The sequence below is a fragment of the Agelaius tricolor genome, unplaced genomic scaffold (genome assembly GCF_023055355.1).
Source record: "Agelaius tricolor isolate 1412-34295 unplaced genomic scaffold, bAgeTri1.0.p SCAF_10, whole genome shotgun sequence".
In the NCBI taxonomy this organism is placed as follows: Eukaryota; Metazoa; Chordata; class Aves; order Passeriformes; family Icteridae; genus Agelaius; species Agelaius tricolor.
Window position 1 is genome coordinate 7,883,039 of NW_027269270.1, and position 18,321 is coordinate 7,901,359.

At 41.8% G+C, this 18,321-nt stretch overlaps 1 protein-coding gene across 5 annotated transcripts; it reads right to left on the reverse strand.

Moving 5' to 3' along the window:
- Nucleotides 1-1,367: 1,367 nt before the first annotated feature.
- Nucleotides 1,368-18,190, reverse strand: GTF3C3 (general transcription factor IIIC subunit 3). Of its 5 annotated transcripts, XM_071434553.1 has the most exons (19): nt 17,809-18,187; nt 16,766-16,868; nt 15,466-15,689; nt 14,958-15,081; nt 14,266-14,457; nt 13,793-13,958; nt 13,108-13,255; nt 12,000-12,072; nt 10,895-10,981; nt 9,752-9,855; nt 9,006-9,177; nt 8,364-8,566; nt 7,687-7,788; nt 6,653-6,788; nt 5,765-6,002; nt 5,224-5,414; nt 4,470-4,594; nt 3,035-3,187; nt 1,368-2,116 (listed from the first exon to the last, which is right to left on the reverse strand). In XM_071434553.1, the coding sequence occupies exons 1-19, from the start codon at nt 17,905-17,907 to the stop codon at nt 1,994-1,996; spliced, it is 2,763 nt and encodes a 920-aa protein (XP_071290654.1). In that variant the 5' UTR covers nt 17,908-18,187; the 3' UTR covers nt 1,368-1,993. The 5 variants fall into 5 exon arrangements, 3 of the variants coding, with proteins under 3 accessions (XP_071290654.1, XP_071290655.1, XP_071290656.1); XR_011680340.1 differs by lacking the exon at nt 1,368-2,116 and having other exon boundaries at nt 3,164-3,187; nt 4,470-4,797; nt 17,809-18,190; XM_071434554.1 differs by lacking the exons at nt 1,368-2,116; nt 3,035-3,187 and adding an exon at nt 4,720-4,797 and having other exon boundaries at nt 17,809-18,190.
- Nucleotides 18,191-18,321: the final 131 nt, after the last annotated feature.

The window sequence follows — 18,321 nt, forward strand, 5'->3', positions numbered from 1 at the left end:
GGAGTCTCCCCTTCATACCTGCCTGGACAGCCAGGGCAAGGACCAGGCCTCCAGCTCACCCCTGGAGAGGCTCACGTGAGCTGTGCAGGAAATGAGCTCATCTGACTGGTGATTCCCGGCCCTGGGAGAGCATCACCTGCAGCCAGGAGACTCCCTGCTAGCACCCAGGTGTGGGAGAATCTGACAGAGCAAGTAAAGTGTGTGTGAATTGAATAGGTGGGAATTGCTGAAGCCAGCTGCAGATAAAAGGTGCTCACAGGGCATCCATCTGTAGGGAACCTTGAATCCTTGTTTAAAGCCTAACAGCTGATTTGAATTAACTCTGACCTCTCACGTTGTCCTTTTGACTCAGGTTCTTTGCATTATGAGGCAGATAGTAAAATTACTATTTATAACAAAACAATTATTCTTTATTTGATCATTGTAAACCATATGCTGTTGATAGGCTACATATTTGCTTTTATCCCTCTTTCACCAGCTTTAGACTAAGGCCTGGCAGGTGCTATCAAAACAAAGACTGGTTTGCAGAGGGTTCAGGTGAATTTCTGAAGACAGAGTCATGTGCCTGTGGCTGGATGCTGACGTGACTGGGGCAGGGAGGAACTGGCAGGACTGGCTGCTTATAATGGGAGATGATATCTGGGTCATGAGAGAACATAAGCTTTGGGCTATTTCAGGAGCATAGAAGGAATTCATTAGGTGTGTGATGTTACACCACACATCACCTTACCTTCATAAGAATTAGTGGAATTTGTTCAACCTATCCTACTGTGGAACAACAGACTGGAGAAAGAGTAGTTAGAGCAGGAGACTCCCATCATGATATGCTGAAGATGATTACAGCATGGACCAAAAGACCAGCTTTCAAGACCAAAGACCAGCTCATCTTCATCGTGGCCTACTCTTCTATGGGGTGTCAGTACAACCTGGCTTCAGGACAGGTGGTGTTGCACTCTGACCTGCTTCAGCAGAGCTGCTCACCACCTCCTCTGACCCATGGCACTACTGTTTCTGTGGGACCTATACATGTTATTTGTGATACTTCTTTAGCATAGTAGGGAGAAAAGTCTTGCATGCCTCTGGAGCTCAGGGGTAGCCCAAGGACACTCTGGAATTGTCTCCTTCTGTTCCTCCAGAAATTTGGCCCTAAACTGTAATTTATATGGTAGGACTGCAGACTAATGCAAGAGCCTCTCTCCCTTGAGGCAAATGGCTGTTCTGAGGACAAAGGGGTGGCTCAGCACACCAGCAAAGCTAAACACCCCTGAGCCTCATTAAATTGTGCTGCTTAAAATTAGGTGTGTGCCATATGGCTTTAGGTTTGTCCTATTCAGTAGGATATGTTAGCTGAGAAAAGGTAAACATCATTAATCTCAGAATTTTTATTAACAAGTTCGCAGAAAGAACAAAAGTTACACTGATTTCAGTAAAACAAAGATCAATCCTCTTCAAATAAAAAAACTGCTAGGATATGAATTCCTAGAAAACTATGAATATTTTACAGATCTTGAAATACTGAATTCCTCATCCTCTAGGATGGTTTCACATTATTGTAATTTAATGCTGCACATTAAAATACCCTCATCGCCAGTGAGTATGGCTTCTTCAGCAACCTCAATGGTAATTAGTTGAAATACTGCAACCTGTACATTTTCCCCCACCAAAAGCCCTCAGCAAATCACACTGAGCCTTGCTTTTCACTGTTTGACTCTACATACAAGACTGAATCTATTTAGAGAGCAGTGCACCAAGGAGAAGAGCTAACAGCAGCCCCTCGTGAGCACACCAGGGGTGTGCTCAGGATGGCCAGCTCCCACCCACACGTGATACAGTGCTGAGGGCAGAAGCAGAATTAAGTCCACAGAGCCACAGCACAGCACCAGCCACATCCCTGACCCTCTGCAGAAAAAGCTGTAATTAAAACCAGCTTCCCCAGCACTGCATAATGCAAAGGTCAACCCAAAGGGTATCAATTCCACCTGCACAAACCTCTTCACACAACCGCATAGGTATACAGCATCTTCTGAGCCATTCTCGTATTCCCACTGCTCTGGTAAATGAGTGACAAGTTAAAGGCAGTATCTCTTCTCAAGTCTGTTTGATCTGTTTCTATTCCCTGTAAAAACAATGATTAGAAAAAGCTATCAGTACACAAAAATACTATAAAAAAGAAACATGAGTAGCCATTACAATGGAATCAAATGACATATTCATAGCCAATGAAGGCTTTCAGCTGTATGGAAACAAAACAGGTATTCCTTGTGCTCTCCCTTTTTAAGGAATTTCCAATGCATGTTGTTAATCACCAAAGTGATAAAATTTCACACTCAAAACATTGGCTCTAAGTTAAATAGCCAGCTCATAAACCAGCAAAGTACTACCTTGTCTTTGTATGCTAAGTATTTGTTTCTTCAACCAGAACATGAATATTGCCTGCATCTTTTACAGGGTGATAGCGTGGAGCTCTGAACTCCCAGGGCTGACTAACACCCTCAGCTCTTACTTTACCAACACTGCCCATTTTCTAAACACCCTTGCAATGTTTCTACCTACCCATTTCACAGACCATACTCGTAGATGTATTACACATCAATTAGGATCCAATACAGATCAATTAGAATTAAACTATGGCTCAGATGCAATTAGGCATTCCCAGTACTGGTCAATCTTGCTCCAGCATGCTGTTTTATAGCACGGGTGAGTATACAGAACTTCCAGTTATAATTCATTGCATGTAATATATAGAAAGGTCAGCTACTTAAACAGGAAAAGTTGTTTAGCAATCCTTTTTGCTGTTGCTTCAGCCTGTGAGTAAATCCTCCAAAATTCATACATCTTTGAACTTAACACTTGCTTAAATACATTATCAGATGACAATCAGATTTGGGCTTCCAATGACAAGGAATTAAAATAAAAATTGAAGGAGGCACAACTACAGAGATTTTATGTACCTATTTTAACTATTTCTAAGGAATTCTTCACATTTTCCTGTGAAAATTTTATTCTCTGTCCATAACTTCCAAAGTTACAGTACCTCTAAGGTGAGGGGAGGAAGCTCAAGTGCTCTTTGGTAATAGTGGATTGCCAGGTGCAGCAGCCCCAGCTGGTGCAGGCCACGGCCTAGGTTGTAGAAGGACTCCTGGCATGGCCCACGCAGGTCCAAGTAGCGGTGAAGGAAGGAGAATCCCTGTAAGAGAAATTGAGCACACAACCTTTTCCTCCCCTCCTGTGCATTTTATTTGGTTACCATTTTGGAGTGTGATGATTCTGATGTAAACAGAGGACCTTGTTGGTAATCAGAGAAGGTACTTCCTTCAATATGAGGAATTAGTTCAGACACAAGCAGCTAATGATCATAATTTAGGTTGCCAGTAGGTCACTCTGGTTGAATTACTAATTAACTACCACAGCAGCAAGAAATGATGTAAAATCACTGAGTATAGTAAGCAGGAAATGAGAAGAGAGAGAGAAGGGAACTGTATTGCCAGGGGGTAATATAAATAGGACATTGTTCAAGAATGTATAAAAAGAGAACAGGGCAGTTCTTGTAAAAAAGGCAGGCTGGTTACAGAAAAAAGTGGATAAAAGTATTAAAATTAGGTCAAAGTTTGCAAGTTCAAAATGTCTTGAAGTTGGACACTGTCATAACTGGTTTTGTGTTACAGTAGTTGGGGACCTGTAGCTTTTGTCAAGATCAGTGCAAGCTACAGTCTTCCAGCAATTTCAGAAGTCACAAGAGCTCAGGATCCTCAACATATTGTGCTGACTGAGCTCAGCAGCTACAGGAATTAAAAGGCATTTCAAGTTAATGAAAACACTTGGTGTAAAGTAGAGGAAATTACTTTCAAGATTCTGTTTAGGACTACTCAGTCCGTGGTTTGTAACTGGATCTTGCAGATGAAAAGAAAAATGCGAATAATGAAGCTGAAAATTTGAAGGTAGCTAAACTGGAGCTCACAAGATCTTTACAAAGAGAGTGTGCAGAGGCACCTAGAAGGGGAAAAGAAAGATGGGGGGAAAAAACCACCTTCCAAGCCTGTACAATTTGCCTCAAGAATGCAGTTTATGAGACATAGCTACAATGGGCACGTGGCATAGATTCCACTCTACAGCAATGCAAGCCAAAAAAAATTTGAAAGAAAACTCAGATTACAACCACCAAGATATTCTATATATTATATAATATTATATATATAAATTATGATATATATTATATAATATTTTCACAAACAGCTGGCAGCTGTTAACATCAAGGTAACAAGCTACCTTTATCCTAAGGAGAGGGGATTCAGATGGTGTAACTACAGTTCAAAAGCACATTCATCCGTGCTCATGCTTTACCACTTGCCTCTTTAGAAATGCCATCTTAATTATGAAAAATTATTTAAACAGAGTGTGTTGTGGCCATAACCATCTGCAAGATACAAAGCCAGCAAACACTGTGGGTAACAAGAATCATGCTGCCTCACCTGTACTAGAAGAGCATGCCTTTTCAGCACATATTTCTGAGAGGCCATGTGGATGAAAGTCAGGCCAATACAAAGACTGTACAGAGGCTCGTCTGGGTTTGCACGGAAGGCTTGCACGTACTGACCTAAAAGCAAATAAATTAATAAAGATGTTGGTTGTGAAAAACATTCCTTAAGAAGTTACAAGCAAGAAAGAAAATATTTGAATTCGAAGCGTGAACTAAGAAAAGAAACAGTTTAATATACCTACATTAAAATACACAGGAAAAAACAGGGAAGAAAATTGTGTATTTTCAGCACCCACTGGATTCTGAAGGAAGAAGGCAGACTGTGATGTAAAAAAGGAAGCAGAAAATGATGAGACACAGAAGGCAAACATGGTCCTTGCTGGACCATTTAAACGTGACATTTGGAGGACTTGACTGAAAGCAGCAGGTTTACTTTGAAGGCCTGCTTAAAGCATGCAACCAGCTGTATTTGCTGTTTAAATTGGGCTGGTTCTGTCATTATTATCATCATTAGCCTCCAATTATCTTTGCAAGTTAGTTATATTTGCAATGTGTGCTAAACTTGAAACGTGCCAGCTTAATTTTTATTAGCAAAACCCTTCAGCAGTGCTCTGATTTGTGTACAGAATAATTAAAGCACCAGACTAGCATTGTGAACCTATAATTTTCTGATGAAAAAAAATCTTTCCCTTTTTATCAACTTTCACTTGTTCTATTTGTTGATATTAGAACATGAAAGATATTACCAAGAGCATGCTTGAAACTGCCAGACACAAAGGCATTGTGCCCGTTGAGGACACACAGCACGTGATTGTCAGGATTTTTCAGCATCAGGCGGAGACAAAAGCGATGGTGACGGACATCCTGAGACTGCATAGTGACCTGATTGAAGATGTTCCACAGCTGGGGCTTATTGACATTTTCCATGACCATGATTCTACAGAATGAGATGTGTGCAAGAAATTAGTAAATGCTATATAGTATACACAGTCTCTTCAATAAAATCTCAGCAGTTCGGGGAAGATAACAACAGAAACTCAAAGAGAAGGTCAGTGACTGAGGCAAAGATGAGAGTGAAAAACAGAACCAATGGTTCTGGCCAAATCAAACAACCCATTGCATTGTGCATTTTCCAATCTGAGGCTATTGGAAAGCTCCTTCAGTTACAGTAGCCTTCTCTCATTTAGCCAAGGCTGGAAAGTATCAGCCTGCCTACTTCAGCAGAGTGACTACAGCCTCAGTGGAGGCAACTACAGCACAGACTGCTCTGCCTTCCCAGCAGCCCACCTGATATAGTTGTAAGCTTTTCTGAAGTTCTTGTCCAGAATTGCGGCAGAGAGCCCAAAGTACTCCAGCTCCTTGCGCTTTTGTCTGTCCTCGTAGAATGAGTAATATTCCAGAGAGGAATCCACAAGGAGCTCTGCCTCCTTGTACCGGGAGAGGTCACACAAGGCATATATTGCCTTCAGGAGAAGGTTCCACCAGTCATCTTTTGTCAGAACGCTTGTGAGGACAGCAAAAATTGCTAAAAATATTGGAGCCAGAAAGTTGAGAAAAATTAGAACAAGAAATATAATTTTTTTACAAAATAGATGCATATATCAAACTGATATTTTCAAAGACATTGCACTAACAGCTAATAGGAAGTATTTACTTTTTCTCAGTTTAAGGGCAGTTCATAAAACACCAGCAAAAAACACTCTCAAAGTGGGAACAAAGAGCAAGCAATACACCCAGTTCAAGCTGTAAACATACTACATGAATGCAATGAGTTCCTCTCCCTAATTATCAAGCAGTGCTTAAGAGCATGTGACCTGGCTCAACCACACCTGGGCCAGCTAAAAAACAAATCACACCACTTTTACAATGTATTTCTATTACATTCTAGATTTGCATGTATGATATTTCCCCCAAGGTGAATGTTGGCCCATAAGATCTCTAGAGGCCCTTCTCAATCTGAATTATTCTGTAATCTTACTATTTTTCTCTGAATGGAGACTGTTCCCTTAAGATATACTATCTTCAGTTTTGCTGCCTTCTTTGCCCGAGAAATAAAGCAATGTTAACATGAACTGCATGGATTTAGCATGCAAAATAGGAGCATTTTATCATTTTTCAAAACTATGGAGTTCACCTTGTTGCTTTGTTTTTAATGAACAATCTGTGATTTGTTACCTTTCGCATCGCAATTTGCTGTCTCTTGGTCATCATTGTCAGAAATTTTATCCCTTGACACCTTAATAAGATAGAGGTGTCTCTCTCCAGATTTGGAACTAGATATCAAACACACTTGAGCTCTGCTCATTGCTACCTAGAAACAAATTTAAGGGCAGCATTTCAGATTACAATGTAACATCCTATGACGAAGGCAGCTTTATAGCCAATCCATCTGGCTCACCTTGCATCCCAAAACAGTCAGTGACACCACCATAGAGCAAGGTCATCAGAGAAAACATTCCCAACAGGAATATCATCTCTGCATTGCCCTGTGCTCCAGTGCAAAGTGGGCTAAGCAAAAGCCATATACAAATTCTTCAAGCTACTTAAAAAGACTTCTCCTGGGATTGGAACATCCCTGGGTTTACTGAAATCAAGACTCTTTGCAGAGAAGCATAAGAAGAACAATGCCTTTCTCTATCATTTTCAGAAGCTTGTGCATAGTCAGCTCTTCAACCAGTATAATACAATAGTCAAGGTGCTGAGCAGATGGATGAAACTGAGGTCTAAATATTCCTTTAACTCACTCCCTTATTTATAAATAAACAAAAATTAATTAAAACAAAAACACTGCCACTGTATTTACTGGCTAAAAAAAATCTTATTTTGTCCTTTTATCACAAGAAAATAATAAAGAAAGAAATCAAAAAGAAAATTGTTGAAATAGAAGCCAGTATCAACACCTCAAAAAAGCTGTGTGTTCAGTGTTAAAAAGGCAAGAAGCAGCTTTAGAATACAGTGTAAGCACACTGAGAACAGGGAGTTGAAGTCACTGTATCAATAATTATACACACAAACAGACCTCTATTCTGAACACTACAGGCAGGAACACCAGTACTGCAGGCTACCTGCAAGATTACTACCTAACAAAATTATGAAACCACTCACATAAGAAAGCCCACTAGCTTTCCTCCTGAGTTCATCTGTAGTTTGTCTTGACCCAAGTCACAGCTGCCCAATTTCTTACAGTGCAGCAGGACAGACTGGCTTACCTTCAGCAGCATGGCCAGCATTGTGAGCAAGGTGTCAATGTAACCATACATTTTGCCTTGGGAATACAACAGCGTGGAGCGATGCAGGAGTAGCTTTAATTCCTGGACAACAGTGAATACTCTTATTCAAACTCTTGCACAGAGAAAGTTTATAAATCAAATAATTTTGACTCAGTACAGTACTAATAGGATTGTAAAAGCTTCCAGAAAGCTGTAAGAATCTGCAGCAGCAGGTGAGCTCTCCCTAAACTGCTCTCAGGCATTACTGTTCCAAATTCTCCCATTCAGAGACATCTGGCATGACTCTTACCTATGGTGAGGGTGCTTCTAGAGAGGGGATTCAGAACCTCTGCTTACAATCAACAGAGGCCAAACTGTGTAGCTCACACATAGCAACTGCTGATCAACTTGATGTAGAGTCATGACTGGCTCAGTGGCCAAAAGTTTGTGCATTGCACCGAAGTTATCAGATGGGACTGGGGAAATGCTGAGAGAATGGTCAGGGAGAAAGTCAGGAGGACATGTCCCTGACGCTGGAATGGATCAGACACTGTGCTCTGCACGCTCCCCATGGGGAGGTAAGTCTGAATCCCTGATCCTGTGCATACATCTTGGACTACTAGCACAGTTTGGCAGATTAATACATCCTAAATGGAAGCACAGAACACTTTACCCACCTGCTGTGCAGCATTAGCATCCTGAGCCAGAGTATCTGGGTCATACATTGGCTCCAGAGCCTCCAGAGCTTTCTCAGGCCGGCCCAGCTGCTGCTGAAGTGTTGAAAGTGAGATTCTTGCATCGAGATGCAAAGGGGCAAGATCAACAACTTTGGCATAGCTCTCTGCAGCACGCTCCATGTGTCCCAAAGCCTTCAAGCACTCTAGAAATACCATAAGCAACACAAGACACTTAAGTGGCAGAAAAAGAAGATTTCAAAGTTTGCAAATAAATTAACATACCTTCTTAGTAAAATCACCCCAAACATGTATTTTTAAATGATAATATTCAGATATATGCATGATGTATCCACGGTTTCACTTCAAACATCAGCAGCTGACACAGGATGAAATGCAGAATAGATGCTGCTTCACTTACATGAACATAAAGTACTTTTAGCTGATGTAAATTTCAGTGCACATGAAGAACAAAAAAAATGCTTGACAGAGTTGTCATGAGAAGCTTCATTCTGCAAATACCAACTCTCATTCAACCAGTCAATCTGAAATTCCTGTGATCTTGGATAAAGGTCCCTGGAAATGCTCAGCACTGTATTACCATCTCTCAGTCCCCCATGTTCAGCAGTCCTGCCCCCTTCTCACCTGCGTGCCGAAGCCACACAACAGCCAGGTTGTACCGTTCTGAGCAGACAAGGGAACTCAGGAGAGGCAGGGCTGAGTTGTATTCTCCAACGTCCAGAAAAGCCTCTGCAACATCTAAGTACAAGTCACCCATTTCTTCTGGATTTTGTTCCACCAGAGTAGTCAAAAGAGGCTTTAAGAAAAATGACACAAGCACTTAAGATACAAATAATAAATTTCTTAAAGGCATGCTTATTGGAAGCTTGCATTTTTATCCTATGTTTTTTATTCATTTGTATTCTGAACTATACTTCCTTTAATTAAATGTTACTTCAGAAGTGAAAAATAAAAGATCTGAAAGTCAGCATTCCTGAAGAAGCCCCATTTTTCTATTCTAGACATTTCACACATGCAGTGGGTTAAAGTGTCCATCAGTGAGGAGTATCAAAGAACAGTCTTCAGATTTAGTATGGTTTTAAAACAAAGTGAAAACATCTTCCTTAGTGTTCACAGCTTTCAATATGGTCCTGGGCCTGTCACAGCACACAGGCTGTGACTTACTGTGCTTTAGTAATGTAACTTACACTGGCATAATTTCTAAGGGCAAAGATATTATTTCTGCTATTACAGGCCTGTGAGGCTTCTCTCCTCACAAAAAGAATCTCCACAGCTCCCTCAACCACCTCAGTCTATGAACAAGGAACAATTACTTGTTTTTGTGATTTCTTAGAACATTACCCCTGCCTTATGAGTTGGTTTCCACTTACACTGAGTGGCTCCAGGATGTTCAGGTGAATCAAGCACACCATCAGCTTGACTGTGATGTCTATGGGAACACCCTCAGGTATGCAGCAGCTGACCTTCTCCACAGCTGGGACAAGAGAAAGAATTTCCTTCTGAACTCAGAGGCTTTAAGAAGCACTTCTCAAGCACTACATCCCCTCCAGGCCATGCTCAGGAACTGAGAAAATATTCTTATCAGCTCTAGCAAGTGTTTGTCTGCCCTTCTTTTCCTCCTTTATCTTTTCCAAGAGTTGGAGCAATGACTTCCTACTGCCTCTGAGACAAATAATTCCATGTGAGGTACCAAGTGCTGTCAGTCTGCATCAAGTCCAACAGCAGGATTCCACAGCATGTGCTTAGATCCTTTGCCTACTTAAGGATCCTTGCCTACTTTATTGCTCAATAAAGCTTTCCTTTAACAATTTATGCACCTGTACCCTCTTCTCCTTTGTTTTTTGAAGGAAATGCCTTGTATCAAGATGGTTCTTGTTCTTGCTAAGTGAAGTCCTGTGGAGCAGGCACTGCCTGAACACATTGTTATACAGAGTTAATACAGAACTTCACACAACAGGTAGGCTGAATGCAACCTGATCAGAATGCAAACATGAGGCACAGCAGCTACCCATGACAATGCCAGCAAATGAGAGGTCACACAATGAAATTCCATTATCATAGGTCCTTCACATACAGTCATGACACCTCCTTAACTCCTGGTTAAGCTCTCCTTCACTTCAGTGCTTGCACCAGACATTCAGTGCTAAAACCTGAGAAAACTGGGATTTCCAACCTAAGGTTTCCCTTTTACCTCCTACATCCACATCCCTATACTGCAAATCACAACATGCAGACTAATTCATCATTCTTTGAACACTGCAATACCCAACACAAGGGTGACTATTCCCCTACTGATATATTTTAAAAAAATGACAACTGTCAGTCTGGATTAGAGGGAAGTTCTGAGAAAGGGAAAGAAAAAACGTACAGAAGAATCCTTTTCTGGATGAAGTCCTGTTTCTGTGCTGTTAGAAATCTCCAGATGTTATATGACTGCAAGTTGGATCCTAACCATATGATCAGTTCATAGACTTGTCTGAAATTTAAAAAACTAAAATTAAAAAATTACTTACCTGAAGCACTGGATTCAGCAACTGGATGACTCTGGTTGTCAGTCACTGCCTCCTGGCTTTCCTGAGTTTCTACTGCTGCACCTGTATCTTTTTAAAAAGATTATCAGATTAACCAGTAGTTACTTGCCTTTGAATCCATAATTGATTGGCAGCTTACTCTGAAAAGTGGACTGGGTTTCTCTTGTTTTGGTTTGGGGCTTTTTTGTGTTGTATTGTTTTGGTTTTTAAGGACAGCAGAGCAGGAAGCAGTTGTAAAAATTACAAAAGTTACAAAGCAACAGAGAGTAGAGAACCCAGCTCTATTTTAGAAGCCTTCTCTCAACCAATGGCACACAGGAGGTAACTTGGAAACATTGTGTTCCAATTCCTAGACTCATTATAGTTTTGTTTCTTATAAATTATCTGCTGAAAGTCTCCATCAGGACAGTTGTTCATAAATAAACTGTATTTTTACCTGGCCAATCAGAGCAAAAAGCCAACAGAAATATCTTATTGTGCTTGGATCAGATTGCTGAGACAACCACTTTAATCACAAAACAGACTGTATCCTTATGGAGTTGGTGTGCTGTGTCCATTCTACAGCCTAAATAAACATTTTCAGATAAAATGACTTCGATAAAGCAGGTTTCTCAAAGACAACCTACTTGATTAAATTATGAGCTAGTATGCCTAGATTTCAGTTAGCTGGTTAATAACAGATGCAGGATGCATAAAGAACATTACTCTTAGGGCAAAGGTTGGTATTCTTGAGCACAGTTGCCACTAAGCTTATCTTTTTATCTTTTTTTTTTAGAAGTTATTTAACTGGTAGAAATAGCTGGTCTGATGTAAACACTCAGAGGAATGTTTAGAACTTTAAAAGCCCTCCAGCTGCCTGGAGAGCAGTCCTTGTCTTCAGTGAGTCAGCAGGGCTATGGGGACACCAGAGTAACTTCTTACAGCAGGCTGAGGTCATGCCATGTTACTCACTAAGAGCACCCACACATTTCAATAGAGAAAAACCTGTCAACAGTGCAGCAAATATACCCAGGAGTTGAAAAGGTAAAGGAAAGATGTCATATCACATGAACAGCAGGGTCACAGTAACCACTTGACAGCTACTTACCTTTTTTCTCCTCAGTTGCACTTCTTTCTGGTGCTTTTTTTTCAAGTACAATTCCCGTAAAATCTGTAATAACCTAAAACAGAAAAGTAACTTGGATAATTTCAAAGATTTAAAGCATAAATGGAGTAACCAGCCTATGAGACAGTTTTAGATATCACAGAAGTTATCAGAGGTAAAGCTGCATTCATCAACCCAAGTAGAACCTTCAAAAAGAAACAGGGAAATGGCTCTGTGACTTCAGTTGTACTGTATTAATAAATCCAGTAGCTAAATGCTGTGTACATAAAATTGACTGACTGACATTTAAGGAGAGAAGAATACAAAAAAGGGTCAGAGGAATTGTTTGCAGGATCATGATACTGTGCTCTGACAGAGAGCTGAAAAAAATCTAAAGGAAGGAAAAAAAACCCCTAAGTAATTTAATATCAACAAATAAGAATGTTCACAAGAAGTCCCAATTTACAGTGTCTTTTCAATCAATCTTGGAAAGTACGACAATGGCCAAACACCAACATCTTCCCTCTCAAAGCCAGACCAAATCCAGTTGGAAATATGCCTCAAAAGTGAGAGTAAACAAATTTGGACCAGATAAGCAACATTCTCTAATTCCTGATGCTTTAGAGTTAAAATGTATTGTCTTTCTGGAATGTATGCTTAGTGCTTAATGCTTAAATTATTAGTTGCAACACAAGTCTGCCAGGTAAGTCACAACAATCTGCATTTGAACAATCAGAGCTTTCAGTGTCATGATTTTAACCTTCCACTCAGAGAATGACCTTTGTGGTATTACTCACAAAACCAGCCTGAAGGTCTTCTCTGGCTACTAAGATTATGGTCACTATAGAGAAGGAGAGGAAGGATCCCAGAATTTTAAACCTCGAACAACGTACAAATCTATCAGCCCTCAATTAATTCAATCCACCCATTAATTTAAATGCTAATTACTACAGAACTAATAGCAAGCAGTCTGTTTCTGATGAGCTCTATTTTTACAGAGGCAGGACCCCATCTTAGCACTGCACGAACATAAATTATGAACGTAAACCATCCACTCTGGCAGGCAAAGAGGTGCTGAAAATGCCACCCAAATGCACTGAGCTGTCCGTACCGCCAGAGCTTTGTCGTACTGCTTGGAGGAGATGTAGAGCTCAGCTGCAATGTTCACATCCTCCATGGACACAAGGCTCTGGTGCTTGCTAAAGGCCTCTTCCACTATCTCAATGGCAGAGGTCACGTCATTGGCTTCGTAGTAACTCCTATAAAACACAGGCATGAGATGTCAGGTATTTCACATAACTGACAATGTATACTTTGAACTAAAGTGAAAGGATTTTCATATTTCTCTGATTTTTGCTGATTAGGGAAGATTTTCATTAGCAAGTGGATGTTATAAAAGACAGTGATAAAGGGGGTGTTTTTCCTTTCCTTACAACTGTTGAAAACTTTTACATATTTCAAATAATTAACAATTTTTTTCTCCCATATTTGTAAGGACATTACTGGAGTTTTCATCACAGTCTCCCTCAATGAAGTTGGACATCAGTCATTCCCACATTAACCTGCTTCAAGAAACCTTCACTAATAACATTGTTGTAATACCCATCCTTGTATTTTTTGATACATTTCCCAAACGTGAAGATCAAAAGACCTTAAACCGTTTGGAAACAGGCAGTACAGCTTTCCACAAGGAAGCAGTTCACAGGTAAAACATGACTGGGTGAGAGCTACACACTTGAACCCCGAGGCTCCCTCCCGTGGCAAAGCAAACACCATTGTTGGCAAGCCCAGCTCACTTGGCCATGTCTCGGGCCAGCTGCATGAAGCGCTCCCCGTCGGAGGGAGCCAGGAGGTTCAGGATGCGCCGGTAGCCGTCCATGGCCATCTTCTGCTCCCCCAGCTGCTCGTACAGGCTGGACCTCTCCCACAGGTAGCGCACGTTGCTCGGGTCGTACTTCAGAGCTACAGGGAGAGCAGCAGCACGGCAGGAGGTTAGCAAATGCAACGCTGGGTTTCACATTCATTTCCTTGATTTGTGTTAATGGACATGCACAGGGTTTTTGCAAGGACATCCTATATTACAGATTCATTTATCATTCATCTTTTGTCATTATCATTCATCATTCATTTATCTTTTATCAAAGTCCAGACAAAGGTATCAGAATCTTAGCACCCTGAAGCAAACTAAACTAGAAAGGAGAAGAAAACAAAATTATTGCCATTAGCACACAGCATTAATTTTAAATTATTAAAATGTTTGCTACCCTACCTTTTGTGTAGCAGAAAACAGCCTGCTTAATATTGTCCTGCTCCAGTGACATTTCTGCCAGTCTAACCCACTCCTCAGTATTGCTAGGATTTAAGTGAGCTGCAATCAGTCCAAACTGTAATGATTTCTCCATATCACCCTGGTCTTCATAGATCATGGCAAGAGTGGAAAATGGCTCGTGAGCAAGAGGAGCTGTGAAAAGGCAAAAAGAATGACTAAGATTTATTGTTTAAAATCCACACTGGACACAAATAACTCGCCTTTCTTAAAGAACAGGTATCAGAATTATATAAAATATGTGCTGTTCAAATTCAGGAAAAACTTGCAGACAAGTTTCTGATTCCTGTCTGTAAATTATTAAACTGGCTGACTGAATCTAACAACAACCATTTATAGTATTATTCTATACTGCAAGGCTTGCTGATGCTCATATCTTGTGTCTACAAAGACAGTACAAGCAAACTGTGTAAAGCTAAGCCAAGGCATGGGCTCTGCAGAATTGAGGTGCTAGTTTCTTTTTATAAGCAAAAAAATAAAGGAAGTGTACCACATATTCTTAATTCTACTCCTTATACCATGACTTTGCTTGTACTGTTTATTTTCATCTTCAGGGAAGCCACACTGAATCCTGCTCCTGCACATGGAAACTTGATTCCATCCTTAAAGCCCAAAGGTTGCCCATTCTCCCATACCTTGTCGAATGATCTCCATGCACATCAGAATGGCCTCCTCACGCTCTCCTCGAGCAAATCTGATGTTGGCCTCTCCCATCAGACCCCTCAAGGCACGGGGAAGTTTGCTGCGAGGTCTTTTCTCCTAAATGGAAAAGGGATGCTGTTTTTGCCCAAGGATGATCTGTGCCCAAATTCAGGAGACACCCTGTATGCTTAACACCACCTAACCCCAAGTTATTTAAGTATTAGCAATAATAAATGACTGACCAAAGGACTTGCTAATGTTCATAGTTTTCTGATACTGGAAAAACTGGTTTCATGATTTCTGAAAGCTTTCAAACAGTAAACTACAATGCTTTTGTAATAAACAATGACAGCATAACAAACACCAGCATAAGCAGGATTATCCTACATGAAACAATTTTCAGGCAAATTTCCCAGTAAGCAGCTAAAAGTCACACAAAGTCGAATTCATGCACCATGATCAGGGGACACATGGAAATTATATGAAAGTTTAAATACTTGCTTTCATCATTTTCTTGGTCTCTCGATTAAGAACCATCTCCAAAACAAAAACATCTCCAGCTGTAGGCTGCTCTGTAGTTTCTTCTTCCTCCTCTCCTCCTCCTCCTTCTTCTTCTTCTTCTTCTTCCTCCTCCTCCTCCTCTTCATCCTCCTCCTCTTCATTTTCCCCAAGCATGGATGCAAAGACCCGATGGACAGATTTACTGACCCCATCTGCTGTTTCTCCTGGTTGAGAAAGAAGTAAAATAGGTTTTTGATATAATGAAGAGAACATGCTGCTTCCCTGGACAAGTGCAGAGAAAACAAGAGCCCACTTGAAGCAGCTATTCTGTAAGAGTGCTGCCTGCAGAAATGCACAACAACTACTGACAGTCTCTTTGGTTTTACAGCTCTGGATTATTCATCACCAATGCTTGGCATGGCCCAGCCTGTAACATCTCTTGGATATCTGAAATGAAAGCAGGGAGGAACACACAGAATGAAGCCACAGTTTAATCAACATTTTTCTCAGTCCAGAAGAATATTAAGCAATTTTCAAGCACTGGGCTGGCTGGCTGCAATCAGCTTTTCAGATGGAGAGGCTGTAAGTGAGCAGAGAATTTCACTACACAACAATCCAGCAACCAATTTTTCAAAGCAATTGAAAACAAGATCTTGTAACCAGTCCATCCATGACAACAAGTACCTTTTAACATGTGTAAATACAAAATCCAGATTATTTGCATTTCTCTGGAAAAAGAACAGAATTCTTTAAAATAAGTAAGAAAACTATGCTATGTACTCTGAGTAAATATGCTTAAGGCACAGATTTTTTAGAAATTTCCCATTTTTTATTTACAGCTTCTCATTATGAAGTGAACCCAGTGTTATAATTGACCACAGCTCTATATACAAAACTCAAAATATGGAGGGTTCAAAGGTTTGAGCTGGGGGATTAGACACCTGAATATTTGATTTAAAAATAACCACAGTATCAAGTTGGGACTGAAAAACAAATCTACCATGCATTGCCTATGTAGGAGAGGAACTTGGGGACCATACCTAGGTTTATAGTTTTTTTTTGACTTGGATATGTTTGGTTATTTTTATTCTGACTTGGATATAAAGCATCTAAACATAAGACTTATCTTCCCCTGCCCCCATCTGAAAAAAACCCATAATCATTTATTTTCCCTTTTATTTCAGTCCCTTCAGAGACCAGAAGGGGAAAAACGGAGCCAGGTTTTTATGAAGTCAGTTATTGAAGAGCAAATGCTTCTACCGCCTTTTAAAATAGGAATGATTATGTTAGAAACACCAACCATCAGTTTCATCCTGACTTTGGGATTTCCCAGATGCTTTTCTGGATGAAGATGGAGCCTCTACATCTTCCTCATTTTCCTCAGCAGATGCATTTTCGCCATCCTACACACACCAAAAAACCAAATTATTACCTCTATAGAATCACTCATTTTTTATTTCCCCACATATTTACAGCTACCATTTGGTTTTCCAGCCTTTGCACTGCCGGTGAAACAGGTAGAATAAGCACTCTGTTTTTAAGTGAATAAAACCCAGCATTCCTTGCTTTCAGGACATTTATATTTTTATCAGTGGGGAGACTCAGATGGTGACTGTTCACACTACATTTGACTGAAGAGACCAGTCCATTGATTATTGGGCATTACAGTGAGGTGGGATGACATGGTGGTAGAAAAAGAAGTTCTGTGGGACAAATCCTCCCAGGAGCCAGTCAATATCACAACAGCACTCATGAATCCGGTAAGAATGCTGCCCCAGGGTAACACTGATCCTTCCATGACACCTGAGCTCTGCTGAATGTGCTCTCTGAACACCAAGAAATGCAGAAATTCAGTAGCACGTTGACACAAATATAGCAAAGTTAAAAAGAACTGCAACACTCCGACAAATCACGCGTGTTTTTCTTTTAATCACACCGCCTACATAGCGTCGGACACAATGTGTTTCCCTATATTTACTGCTGCCAAGAAGTCAAACGAGGAACCGCACAGGCTCTCTCCCTCAGATGCTGGAGGGGGAGCTGGAGCAGCGTAATCTGGATGGGTTTATACCCGAACCAGCTCCTTGCCCCGACCCAAAGCACCGATTTCCCGCGGGCCGGGCGGTGCTGCCGGGCCCGTGCCTCCGCCCAGAGCGGCGGGAGGGCAGCGCCGCGTCCTGCGAGCCCCCCACCGCGGCCTTCTGCTGACCTGGACACCGACGCTCGCAACTCCGGAGCCGCAGGAGCAGCGAGCGGGAGCCCCTCCACACACAGAGCACCTGCCAGGTGTTGGCAGGAGGGGGGCGGCCCGGGCCTTGGCGCGGCCAGGCGGGGCAGACTCACCTTCTCGCGGCTCTTGCGCTCCTCGCGGCGCTGCTCGAACTCCTCGAAGGAGATCTTCCCCTCCAGGTACTCGATCAGCTCCGGGCTGAAGCCCGACATGGCTCCGCACCGGCCCGGGGGGAGCCCTGTGAGGGAGGCACCGCGTCCGTCCCGCTATGGCGCCCGCCGCTATGGCGCCCGCCCGCGCGGGTTCCGTGCGGCGGCGCGGCGCTGAGGCGCCTGAAGGCGGACACCGAGCGCTGGGACCGGGGCTCGGCGGCCTCTGCTGCCTCGGCCAGCTCGGCACCGAGGGGCTTTAACTCCGTACTCAGAGGGATGGGGCAGTTCTGAGCACGGCAGGGTCGGAAATGGGCGTGCGGGGCGGGATGAGGCCCAAGCAGCCAGAGGGCCACCAAGGATGGGGCTGTACCCTCAGGGGATGTGAACATTTGGCACAGAACACCTTGGGACGTCTCCTTCTAATAAACCGAAAGGGAACGTTTATTTCCCAGCTTTGAACAAAGACACGTAGCA

Bases quoted from the DNA above. Each gene is read 5' to 3' on its own strand.
- GTF3C3 (XM_071434553.1), bottom strand. From the start codon at position 17,907: ATGTCGGGCTTCAGCCCGGAGCTGATCGAGTACCTGGAGGGGAAGATC. The intron at 14,458-14,957 runs GTATGGGAGAAT...GCCTTTTCACAG, and splicing joins CATGGAGATCATTCGACAAG to CTCCTCTTGCTCACGAGCCA. The intron at 8,567-9,005 runs GTGAGAAGGGGG...TGGTATTTCTAG, and splicing joins TGTGTGGCTTCGGCACGCAG to AGTGCTTGAAGGCTTTGGGA.